We start from the raw sequence: 12784 nt of genomic DNA, 5'->3' as shown, positions 1-12784 counted from the left end.
TGACTCCTTGTTTGCGAAGGAGAATCATTATTTCCGCCATCACTTTGGTGAAAATTCTCGGAGCCGTGGATAGACCAAACGGCAACGTCTGAAATTGGTAATGACAATCCTGAATTGCAAACCTCAGGTAAGCCTGATGCGGAGGATAAATGGAAACATGTAAGTAGTCATCCTTTATGTCCACTGACACCATAAAATCCCCTTCCTCCAGACTGGAGATCACTGCTCGGAGAGACTCCATCTTGAATTTTAAAATTTTCTTAGGTAGAAATTTAGGGATTTTTAGGTTCAGGATTGGTCTGACCGAGCCGTCCGGCTTCGGAACCACAAACAGGCTCGAATAAAAGCCTTCTCCCTGTTGTGACGGGGGAACCCTGATAATGACCTGATTTTGACACAACTTTTGTATTGCGTTGCATACTACCTCCCTGTCGGGAAGAGAAGCTGGCAAGGCCGATTTGAAAAATCGGCGAGGGGGGAACGTCCTGACACTCTAGTTTGTACCCCTGGAACACTATTTCTAAAACCCATGGGTCCAGGTCCGAACGAACCCAGAACTGACTGAAGAGTTTGAGACATGCCCCCACCGGTGCGGACTCCTGCAGAGGAGCCCCAGCGTCATGCGGTGGATTTGGTAGAAGCCGGGGAGGACTTCTGCTCCTGAGAACCTGCCAAGGCCGGTGATCTTTTACCCCTTCCCCTAGTAGAAAGGAAGGAAGAACCTCAGCATTTCCTGTATTTATTGGGCCGAAAGGACTGCATCTGATAGTGGTATGTTTTCTTTTGTTGTGAAGGAACGTAAGGCAAAAATGCTGACTTACCCGCGGTAGCCGTAGATACCAAATCAGCGAGACCGTCACCAAACAAGACACCACCTTTATATGGCAGAGCTTCCATATTTTTCCTGGCGTCAGCATCAGTATTCCATTGATGGATCCACAATGCTCGCCTAGCTGAGACTGCCATAGCATTGGCCCCCAAAAGGCCAATATCTCTCGCCGTTTCCTTTAGGTAAGCCGCAGCGTCTCTGAAATAATCTAGTGTCAAAAGGAAGCTATCCCTATCTAGGGTATCTATGTCAGATGACAAGTTATCTGCCCACTTTTCGATAGCACTACTCACCCACGCAGATGCAATGGCTGGTCTGAGCATCGTACCCGTGGTGGCATAAATGGATTTTAATGTATTTTCCTGCTTACGATCCGCAGGGTGCTTAAGAGCAGCCGTGTCAGGAGACAGGAGAGCCACCTTTTTAGACAACCGCGATAGGGCCTTGTCCACAATAGGGGGCGACTCCCACTTTTCCCTATCCCCAGAGGGAAACGGATACGCCACCTGAATACTTTTGGGAATCTGAAACTTTTTGTCAGGGCTCTCCCAAACCTTTTAAAAAAAAAAGAGTGCTCAGTTCATGAGAGGGAGGAAACGTTACCACAGGTTTCTTTTCCTTATACATACAGACCCTTTTATCAGGAACAGCAGGGTCCTCGGAGATATGTAATACGTCACAATCATGTACTGAATGCTCTTTACTAATTTTGGATCCAATCTGGCATCACTATAGTCGACACTGGAGTCAGAGACGGTGTCGGTATCCGTGTCTGCCAACTGGGCAAACAAACGTTTTTGTGACCCCAAGGGGGTCTGGACTTGTAATAACACATTCTCCACAGATTTCTTCCATGCCTGGTTCTGAGATTCAGATTTAACTAATCTCTTACTAATAAGAGCCACATTAGCATTCAAAATATTTAACCAATCAGGAGTCGGTGGTGCCGACAGGGTCACTCCCACAGCCGTTTGTGTCCCTAATACAGCCTCCTCCTGGGAAGAGCCTTCAGCCTCACATGCCGACACACGTGTACCAAACACCCACAGACACACCGGGCATATAGGGGACAGACCCACAGTAAAGTCTGTCAGAGAGACACCGAGGAAGTTTGCCAGCCCACAACCCAGCGCCTAATCACCGGTTCTGAAATACTAAAGAATGTCCCAGACCTGCAGCGCTTTTATATTAAATATATATTGCACCAATATTTCTGTGCTCACCCCCCCCCCATTTTGCACCTTGATACTTATTCAGAAGTGTGAGGAAGGACCAGCGTCTCTGCAGCCTGTGCAGAGAAAATGGCGCTGAGCTGTGAGGACGAAGCTCCGTCCCCTTAATGGCGCGCTTCGGTCCCGCTTTTTTGAAATATATATTTATAACTGGTGGGGTTAGGACAGTGCCTAGGTACTTATGTCCCCTCTTGACAGTTTATTTTGAGGCTTTTCTGCTGCCCAGCCCCCCCCCCCCGCACCCTGTAGTGCTGCTGTGTGTGTGGGAGCATGGCGCACAGCGTGCAATCACCGTGCGGTACCACAGAATGCCGTCACTGAAGTCTTCTTGATCTTCTTCTGCTCACCTGTCTTCTGGCTTTGTAAGGAGGGGGGGGTGACGGCTGGCTCTGGGAACGAGCATCTAGGCATACCTAGCGATCAAACCCTCAGGAGCTAATGGTGTCCTGTAGCCAGAAGCAGAGCCTTTGAACTCACTGGAAGTAGGTCATACTTCTCTCCCCTTAGTCCCACGAAGCAGGGAGACTGTTGCCAGCAGGTCTCCCTGAATAAAAAACCTAACAAAAGTAGAGCTCCTCAGAGTGCATCCAGTCTGCCTGGGCACAATTCTAAAACTGGAGTCTGGAGGAGGGGCATAGAGGGAGGAGCCAGTTCACACCCTTTCAAAGTCTTAAAGTGCCCATGTCTCCTGCGGATCCCGTCTATACCCCATGGTTCTAATGGTGACCCCAGCATCCTCTAGGACGTATGAGGGGGGGGGGGAAATCTATAAAACACTAACATTAATAGACCATTGTGCCATTAACCTTTATTTATGCAGGAAGAGCACCCGTCATACGGCCTGCCTGTGTTAAGGATTACAAAACAGTAATTGTCTACATGACACACTTCCAGGGCCACACGTTACCCTTAATGAAAAAAACATTTAAAATTAAAAAAAAAAAAGAAAAGAAAGAGAGAACAGCCCCAAAATTACCACAGCATTTCAATATCACTCACCTAAAAATTCCTCAACATGCCCCTCCATTTTTTCCAAAATTCCAACACGTGCCACTTAAACCACACTTGCCTTAAGTTGCCCCCCATGCTGACATATATTTCTAAAGGAAATTGGGGATTGGGGATTGGGGGGGGGGGGGGGGGGGGGGGGGGGAGGATCAGCTCATCCACTTTAAGCTTCACCCCTTTTGAGATCAGTTAATCAGGATGGACGGAAGGTATGCACAGGGCCACCCACACCATCATTTATCGACACAGCCCCTATATCTCCCATTCATTTCCCAACCACAGCACTCCCTCCTCCTGCCCAGACGTGGGGAGTGACCTCCCTGCAGTGTACAGAGGAAGGGGGTCATATAACAGGAAAGCTCACTGCTCCAGTTCAGGCTCTCTCTGCTGTATAAGACAGCGGAAAATAAGTCAGAGCAGGGAATAGATCCAAGGGCAGCATGAGAAGGATCGCCGGGCTGTTACCCATTCCGTCTGAGCTGCTCTCTCTCATTTGACTATAGATACCTTTTTTGTATTCAAGATAATTGCTCCTCACTTGTTACACTCCACAAATAGCAAGATTATGGTTTTTGATAAAGGGAAAATTTTGAAAAACTCACATGTCTGGAAATAAAGCATGACATAGGTCCGATTTCTGTGAATAATCCAACCTGCAAGGGCCAAGAAACTTTGTTAAACACTAAGAATTACAGCGACTGCTTCTTTAAAATACTGAGAGTCAGTGACAAAGGTATGTGTTATGTGCCTAACATAGTTTTGAAGTGGAATTGCATCTTTATCAATTGACCTAACATCAGAAGAGAAACAAAATTAAAACAAAAAAAAAAACAACATGTTTTAGAAATTCATCAAGATATGTCAGTCAGCCCATTGCAATCAAATATTGCCAGCAATGGATTATGAATTACTATAGTAACAATAACATGGCCCACAAGCCTTGGCCAATTGTCTCTAAACAATGTTCAATGGCTATGGCTTGTATAGAAACATTGCAGGGCAAACTTACTATGAGGCAGTCACAAGTCTTCCAAGTGGTATCGTTCCAGCCTCAGAATGACACCAGAATCCCAAGCACCATTCACAAGTAGTATACCCTACAAATATTTTTATGTAAAATAAAGGCTTTATTCTCACCTTGTTCACCTGTGTAACAACAGCATCCACTACTTCTCCCTTGAAAGGCCGAAAGACAATGGCCTTATATTTAACGGGATATAGGACAAAGCCTCTTCCAGGCTGTATCACACCGGCACCAATGTTATCAATTGTGGTGACTGCAATAACAAAACCATACCTGGGGGGAAAATGAATAAAGTGACTACAAATGTACAAGAACAGTATATATTTCACAGGCTGCACATTTCTGCAAAAGTGATATGAAAAAGAAGTTGTGTGTAAGCCATAGGTCTAGCCCTATAACTTTTATTATCTAGAAACAATTTTCCACAGGAATTCTAAAGGTGCGTACACACTATGCAATATCACATACGATCTGGCTGACATTGGCCGGTTCATTGCGATATTGTATAGTACGTATGCTCGATACAGGATACAATGCGCGCTCCTGCGGGTCGTATCCTGCATCGCACGTTAGACCACATGTGATATTGCTTACGAGGGTCATGCTGCCGAATGCAGCATGGCCCCTGTCCTCCCTTCAGTTGCAGCCGACGTCGACAAGTGTATATGCACTTGTCGATGTCGGGGCCCTATCGCAGACGATGTCGCAGCGAGCGAACATCGTTTTGATGTGCACACCCCCTTAGATCCAGAGTGAAGATCTTTTGATCCTATGAGCTCAAATGATAATTCACGTGATATCACACACTTTTAATAGAGGTCTATATAAAGTCTTTGGAACATGTAATTACGAGCAGTAATTAAATGGTAGGATACTGTCTACAACAACAGTAAAACACATCTGAATTAGATTCCGGGTGATCATCTCTTGAGTGACATGACAGGATACGCTTACCATTTAAGCTTCATGTATTATCTCAGAAGTGCTTTTAAAACATTCCAAGGTTAAAACAATGAAACATGAAAATTGGATGATTCTAGCTATCATTTCCTAATACATTTAAGAAAATTATAGCCAACATCGAATAGGGTGCTGTGGCCAACATCCCCACTTTGCCTATTTTTAGACGTTTTAGTAAATCTACTCAGAAGAGTTATTACCATTTCTGATATAGGGTATAAACTGCAAAGTAAAGGACATTCATTTTTAACAAATCTGCAGTGCAAAGCCTTGTTAGAACTGAAAGCAATCAATATGCTGCCTACATGAAAGCAGAAATTTCAGTGTTTAATTGTACTTTAACAATAAGGCTACATACTATTATTTGGAAAATAGGGATTTTTTGTTCAGCGCTCACCTTCCTCCCTGTACATATGTTTATATATCAATATAAAAGTTCATAATAATAAAAAACCTCATAGAGTGAATGAATAAATAGATATATATATATATATATATATATATATATATATATATATTCCATAGAAATGTCCGCACTCACGTCGAATATGTCATCGCCATGGGGTGCTCCTCATGATAACCCCAAACAGATTTCACATATACCAGGTGTGTTGGAAAATCCAACGGAGGGCACTCACCAGTCCGTAAAGGAATAAAGGTTTATTGATACATCATAATCACCAGTAGTGTGTCGACGTTTCGACCCATAGGGCCTTTCTCAAGACAGTCAGTGAAAACATCCAAACAGCATGTCAGTTACCCACATACTGACACTGCCTACCGGGTCCCCTTATATAGCCCATCCATATCAATCAACAACATAATCAGCCCAAATAGAACACATGCAGTGTAATTCACAAAAACCCCATTATGCATATAGTATAACATCTTGAACTCACAAAGCAACATAGGGATCATAATGCATGTCGCCGGACCAGACATCATTATTCAGACATAGGAGACAGCTGGGAACGCTGCACCGCGCGTCCGGAGCTACCGGAAATACGTCAAACGTATCGCGCGTTACCATAGCTACGGAGTTCAAACCATACGCGTCTGCAGTAACCATAGCAGCGCGTCGCACATTTTAATGATATGTTAACCGCGCAGCAGAGTGTGTCATAAATGTCACTCGTAACCAGGGTAACATCATTCAGCTATGGATTACAAAGCCCGGAAGTGCTAGAAAATAGTATGCGTTTCAATAGCGCTCCATGCTGTTCCAAACAACAGCTAGACTCAACTAGCCTAAAGTTCACACTATATCATACTGTGACCCAGATGTTAGACTATCTTAATATCGTGAACATCCGATACCATATACCAAAATATACAACAGACCAACCGTATACATAATATATCTGCGGCTGATTAAAAGTATAGTCAGTAGTTCACATTGGAGGAATCGATTCAATATCGCATTGGCTCCACATCAATAGTTCGAGATGATATCAAACTATATCAATAGGAGACTAAAATGCAAAAACAGGATTATGACACTGCTCATAGGCTGCAGATATAGAAATAAACAGTACATTAAAGTTAGTCAAATCGTCATCATATATGTCATAACAATCATCCTATCAATCCCGAGATCCCTCGGCGAAATATCTCCGATCAGATATGGGGACTGAACATAGGACCCACAAACCTAATAACATATCAAACAATCAAAAGATGATGCTATAGAAGAGGACCCGGCAGAAGCAATACACCCAATAATACCCCCAGGTTAAAAACTCAATGTATGGTGATCAATATCACCAACACGAAACAATATATCAATAAAAAACAAACAATAATATAACCAATAACCATGTGCCTCTGGGAAAAAAATAAGAATTTACTTACCGATAATTCTATTTCTCATAGTCCGTAGTGGATGCTGGGGACTCCGTCAGGACCATGGGGAATAGCGGCTCCGCAGGAGACAGGGCACAAAAGCAAGCTTTTAGGATCACATGGTGTGTACTGGCTCCTCCCCCTATGACCCTCCTCCAAGCCTCAGTTAGGTACTGTGCCCGGACGAGCGTACACAATAAGGAAGGATCTTGAATCCCGGGTAAGACTCATACCAGCCACACCAATCACACCGTACAACTTGTGATCTGAACCCAGTTAACAGTATGATAACACAGAAGTAGCCTCTAAAAAAAGATGGCTCACAACAATAATAACCCGATTTTTGTAACAATAACTATGTACAAGTATTGCAGACAATCCGCACTTGGGATGGGCGCCCAGCATCCACTACGGACTATGAGAAATAGAATTATCGGTAAGTAAATTCTTATTTTCTCTAACGTCCTAGTGGATGCTGGGGACTCCGTCAGGACCATGGGGATTATACCAAAGCTCCCAAACGGGCGGGAGAGTGCGGATGACTCTGCAGCACCGAATGAGAGAACTCCAAGTCCTCTTTAGCCAGAGTATCAAATTTGTAAAATTTTACAAACGTGTTCTCCCCTGACCACGTAGCTGCTCGGCAAAGTTGTAAAGCCGAGACCCCTCGGGCAGCCGCCCAAGATGAGCCCACCTTCCTTGTGGAGTGGGCTTTAACAGTTTTAGGCTGTGGCAGGCCTGCCACAGAATGTGCAAGTTGGATTGTGCTACAGATCCAACGAGCAATCGTCTGCTTAGACGCAGGAGCACCCATCTTGTTGGGTGCATACAAGATAAACAACGAGTCAGATTTTCTGACTCCAGCTGTCCTTGAAATATATATTTTCAATGCTCTGACAACGTCCAGTAACTTGGAGTCCTCCAAGTCGCTAGTAGCCGCAGGCACCACAATAGGCTGGTTCAAGTGAAAAGCCGAAACCACCTTAGGGAGAAAATGAGGACGTGTCCGCAGTTCTGCCCTGTCCGAATGGAAAATCAGATATGGGCTTTTGTACGATAAAGCCGCCAACTCTGAAACTCTCCTGGCTGAAGCCAGGGCCAGTAGCATGGTTACTTTCCATGTAAGATACTTCAAATCTACCGATTTGAGAGGCTCAAACCAATGAGATTTGAGAAAATCCAAAACTACGTTTAGATCCCACGGTGCCACTGGAGGCACAATTGGGGCTGTATATGTAGTACACCCTTGACAAAAGTTTGTACTTCAGGCACTGAAGCCAATTCTTTCTGGAAGAAAATTGATAAGGCCGAAATTTGAACTTTAATAGACCCCAATTTTAGGCCCATAGACAATCCTGCCTGCAGGAAATGTAGGAATCGACCCAATTGAAATTCTTCCGTTGGGGCCTTCTTGGCTTCACACCACGCAACATATTTTCTCCAAATGTGGTGATAATGTTGTGCGGTCACTTCCTTCCTAGCTTTAATCAAGGTAGGAATAACTTCCTCTGGAATGCCCTTTTCTTTTAGAATCCGGCGTTCAACCGCCATGCCGTCAAACGCAGTCGCGGTAAGTCTTGGAACATACAAGGTCCCTGCTGAAGCAGATCCCTTCTTAGAGGTAGAGGCCACGGATCTTCCGTGAGCATCTCTTGAAGTTCCGGGTACCAAGTTCTTCTTGGCCAATCCGGAGCCACTAGTATTGTTCTTACTCCCCTTTTCCGTATAATTCTCAGTACCTTTGGTATGAGAGGCAGAGGAGGGAACACATACACTGACTGGTACACCCACGGTGTTACCAGAGCGTCCACAGCTATTGCCTGAGGGTCTCTTGACCTGGCGCAATATCTGTCCAGTTTTTTGTTGAGGCGAGACGCCATCATGTCCACCTTTGGTTTTTCCCAATGGTTCACAATCATGTGGAAAACTTCCGGATGAAGTCCCCACTCTCCCGGGTGAAGGTCGTGTCTGCTGAGGAAGGCTGCTTCCCAGTTGTCCACTCCCGGGATGAACACTGCTGACAGTGCTATGACATGATTTTCCGCCCAGCGAAGAATCCTTGCAGCTTCTGTCATTGCTCTTCTGCTTCTCGTGCCGCCTTGTCTGTTTACGTGGGCGACTGCCGTGATGTTGTCCGACTGGATCAACACCGGCTGACCCTGAAGCAGCGGTTTCGCCATGTTTAGAGCATTGTAGATCGCTCTTAGCTCCAGTATATTTATGTGAAGAGACTTCTCCAGGTTTGACCATACACCCTGGAAGTTTCTTCCCTGTGTGACTGCTCCCCAGCCTCGTAGGCTGGCATCCGTAGTCACCAGGACCCAGTCCTGTATGCCGAACCTGCGGCCCTCTAACAGATGGGCACTCTGCAACCACCACAGGAGAGACAACCTTGTTCTTGGTGACAGTGTTATCCGCTGATGCATGTGCAGATGCGATCCGGACCATTTGTCCAGCAGATCCCACTGAAATATTCGTGCGTGGAATCTGCCGAATGGAATTGCTTCGTAAGAAGCCACCATCTTTCCCAGGACTCTTGTGCATTGATGTACTGACACATTTCCTGGTTTTAGGAGGTTCCTGACAAGTTCGGATAACTCCCTCGCTTTCTCCTCCGGGAGAAACACCTTTTTCTGAACAGTGTCCAGAATCATTCCCAGGAACAGCAGACGTGTTGTCGGTGTCAATTGAGATTTTGGAAGATTCAGAATCCACCCGTGTTGTTGAAGCACTACTTGGGTTAGTGCTACCCCGACTTCCAGCTGTTCTCTGGACCTTGCCCTTATCAGGAGATCGTCCAAGTAAGGGATAATTAATACGCCTTTTCTTCGTAGAAGAACCATCATTTCGGTCATTACCTTGGTAAAGACCCGAGGTGCCGAGGACAAACCAAACGGCAGCGTTTGAAACTGATAATGACAGTCTTGTATCACGAACCTGAGATACCCTTGGTGTGAGGGGTAAATTGGGACATGCAGATAAGCATCTTTTATGTCCAGGGACACCATGAAGTCCCCTTCTTCCAGATTCGCTATCACTGCTCTTAGTGACTCCATCTTGAACTTGAATTTCTGTATGTACAGGTTCAAGGATTTCAGATTTAGAATAGGTCTTACCGAACCGTCCGGCTTCGGTACCACAAATAGTGTGGAATAATACCCCTTTCCCTGTTGTAGGAGGGGTACCTTGATTATCACCTGCTGAGAATACAGCTTGTGAATGGCTTCCAATACCGTCGCCCTTTCTAAGGGAGGCGTTGGTAAAGCAGACTTTAGGAACCGGCGAGGGGGAGACCTTTCGAATTCCAACATGTAACCCTGAGATACTATCTGCAGGATCCACGGGTCCACCTGTGAGCGAGCCCACTGATTGCTGAAAATCTTTAGTCGACCCCCCACCGCTCCTGAGTCCGCTAGTAAAGCCCCAGCGTCATGCTGATGGCTTTGTAGAACCCGGGGCGGGCTTCTGTTCCTGGGCAGGGGCTGCTTGCTGCCCTCTCTTACCCTTTCCTCTGCCTCGGGGCAGATAACTGTCCTTTTGCCCGCTTGTTTTTATAGGAGCGAAAGGACTGCGGCTGAAAAGACGGTGTCTTTTTCTGTTGGGAGGGAGTCTGAGGTAAAAACGTGGATTTGCCGGCAGTTGCCGTGGCCACCAGATCCGATAGACCGACCCCAAATAATTCCTCTCCTTTATATGGCAATACTTCCATATGCCTTTTGGAATCCGCATCACCTGACCACTGTCGCGTCCATAAACTTCTTCTGGCAGATATGGACATCGCATTTACTCTCGATGCCAGAGTGCAAATATCCCTCTGAGCATCTCGCATATAAAGAAACGCATCCTTTAATTGCTCTAAAGTCAATAAAATACTGTCCCTATCCAGGGTATCAATATTTTCAGTCAGGGAATCCAACCACACTACCCCAGCACTGCACATCCAGGCTGAGGCTATTGCTGGTCGGAGTATAACACCAGTATGTGTGTATATACTCTTCAGTGTAGTTTCCAGCCTCCTATCTGCTGGATCCTTGAGGGCGGCCGTATCAGGAGACGGCAACGCCACTTGTTTTGATAAACGTGTGAGCGCTTTATCCACCCTAGGGGGTGTTTCCCAGCGCGCCCTAACCTCTGGTGGGAAAGGGTATAATGCCAATAACTTCTTTGAAATTAGCAGTTTTCTATCGGGGTTAACCCACGCTTCATCACACACGTCATTCAATTCCTCTGATTCTGGAAAAGCTACAGGTAGTTTTTTCACCCCCCACATAATACCCCTTTTTGAGGTACCTGCAGTATCAGAGATCTGCAAAGCCTCCTTTATTGCCGTGATCATATAACGTGTGGCCCTATTGGAAAATACGTTTGTTTCTTCACCGTCGACACTAGATTCATCTGTGTCGGTACCTGTGTCGACTGACTGAGGTAAGGGACGTTTTACAGCCCCTGACGGTGTCTGAGACGCCTGAGCAGGTACCAACTGGTTTTCCGGCCGTCTCATTTCGTCAACTGACTTTTGTAATGTACTAACATTATCACGTAATTCCATAATTAAAGCCATCCATTCCGGTGTCGACTCCCTAGGGGGTGACATCACCATTACCGGCAATTGCTCCGCCTCCATACCAACATCGTCCTCATACATGTCGACACACACGTACCGACACACAGCAGACACACAGGGAATGCTCTTATCGAAGACAGGACCCCACTAGCCCTTTGGGGAGACAGAGGGAGAGTTTGCCAGCACACACCAAAAGCGCTATAAAATGTATATAAACAACCCTAAAAGGTGTTGTTTCTGTTATATGCGCTTTAAATATATAAATATCGCCAAAATATGCCCCCCTTCTCTTTGTTACCCTGTTTCTGTAGTGCAGTGCAGGGGAGAGTCCTGGGAGCCTTCCTCACAGCGGAGCTGAGCAGGAAAATGGCGCTGTGTGCTGAGGAGAATAAGCCCCGCCCCCTTTTCGGCGGGCTTTTCTCCCGGGTTTTGAGATATCTGGCCTGGGTTAAATACATACATATAGCCTCAATGGCTATATGTGATGTATTCTTTGCCATAAAAGGTATTAATTATTGCTGCCCAGGGCGCCCCCAGCAGCGCCCTGCACCCTCCGTGACCGTTCAGTGTGAAGTGTGTAGCAACAATGGCGCACAGCTGCAGTGCTGTGCGCTACCTTCATGAAGGCTGAAGAGCCTTCTGCCGCCTGTTTCCGGACCCACGATCTTCAGCATCTGTAAGGGGGATCGGCGGCGCGGCTCCGGGACGAACCCCAGGGTGACCTGTGTTCCGACTCCCTCTGGAGCTATGTCCAGTAGCCTAAGACTCCAATCCATCCTGCACGCAGGTGAGTTGAAAATCTCTCCCCTAAGTCCCTCGATGCAGTGAGCCTGTTGCCAGCAGGACTCACTGAAAATAAAAAACCTAAAAACTTTTTCTAAGCAGCTCTTTAGGAGAGCCACCTAGATTGCACCCTGCTCGGACGGGCACAAAAACCTAACTGAGGCTTGGAGGAGGGTCATAGGGGGAGGAGCCAGTACACACCATGTGATCCTAAAAGCTTGCTTTTGTGCCCTGTCTCCTGCGGAGCCGCTATTCCCCATGGTCCTGACGGAGTCCCCAGCATCCACTAGGACGTTAGAGAAAAGGGTAATTTATTAACCCCCGTTCTACACCGATTACTGAATGAATATACTGAGTGGGTTGTTCTCATTAAGGCCGCGCGGGGTTATAGTGTCCAGTCTATGAATCCACCTTGCTTCACACTTCTTCAACATTAGAATACGGTCTCCACCCCGTAGAGGTTCAGGAACGTGGTCAATGACCATACAACGTAATGAAGCTACTTGATGATTAGCAAGAAGAAAATGCTTGGCAACTGGTTT

At 46.1% G+C, this 12784-nt stretch overlaps 1 protein-coding gene across 1 annotated transcript in view; it reads right to left on the bottom strand.

Moving 5' to 3' along the window:
* Positions 1–12784, bottom strand: part of POLR2G (RNA polymerase II subunit G) — a 45872-nt gene that overhangs the window by 24405 nt on the left and 8683 nt on the right. Inside the window, exons 3-4 of the mRNA XM_063944992.1 lie at positions 4207–4366; positions 3672–3722 (exon numbers count right to left, since the gene is read on the bottom strand). Of these exons, the coding sequence (XP_063801062.1) occupies positions 3672–3722; positions 4207–4366 (211 nt within the window). The remainder of the gene's footprint in view (positions 1–3671; positions 3723–4206; positions 4367–12784) is intronic.

This window comes from Pseudophryne corroboree, chromosome 11 (genome assembly GCF_028390025.1).
Source record: "Pseudophryne corroboree isolate aPseCor3 chromosome 11, aPseCor3.hap2, whole genome shotgun sequence".
NCBI classification, from domain to species: Eukaryota; Metazoa; Chordata; class Amphibia; order Anura; family Myobatrachidae; genus Pseudophryne; species Pseudophryne corroboree.
This window is presented reverse-complemented; position numbering and strand designations above follow the sequence as displayed.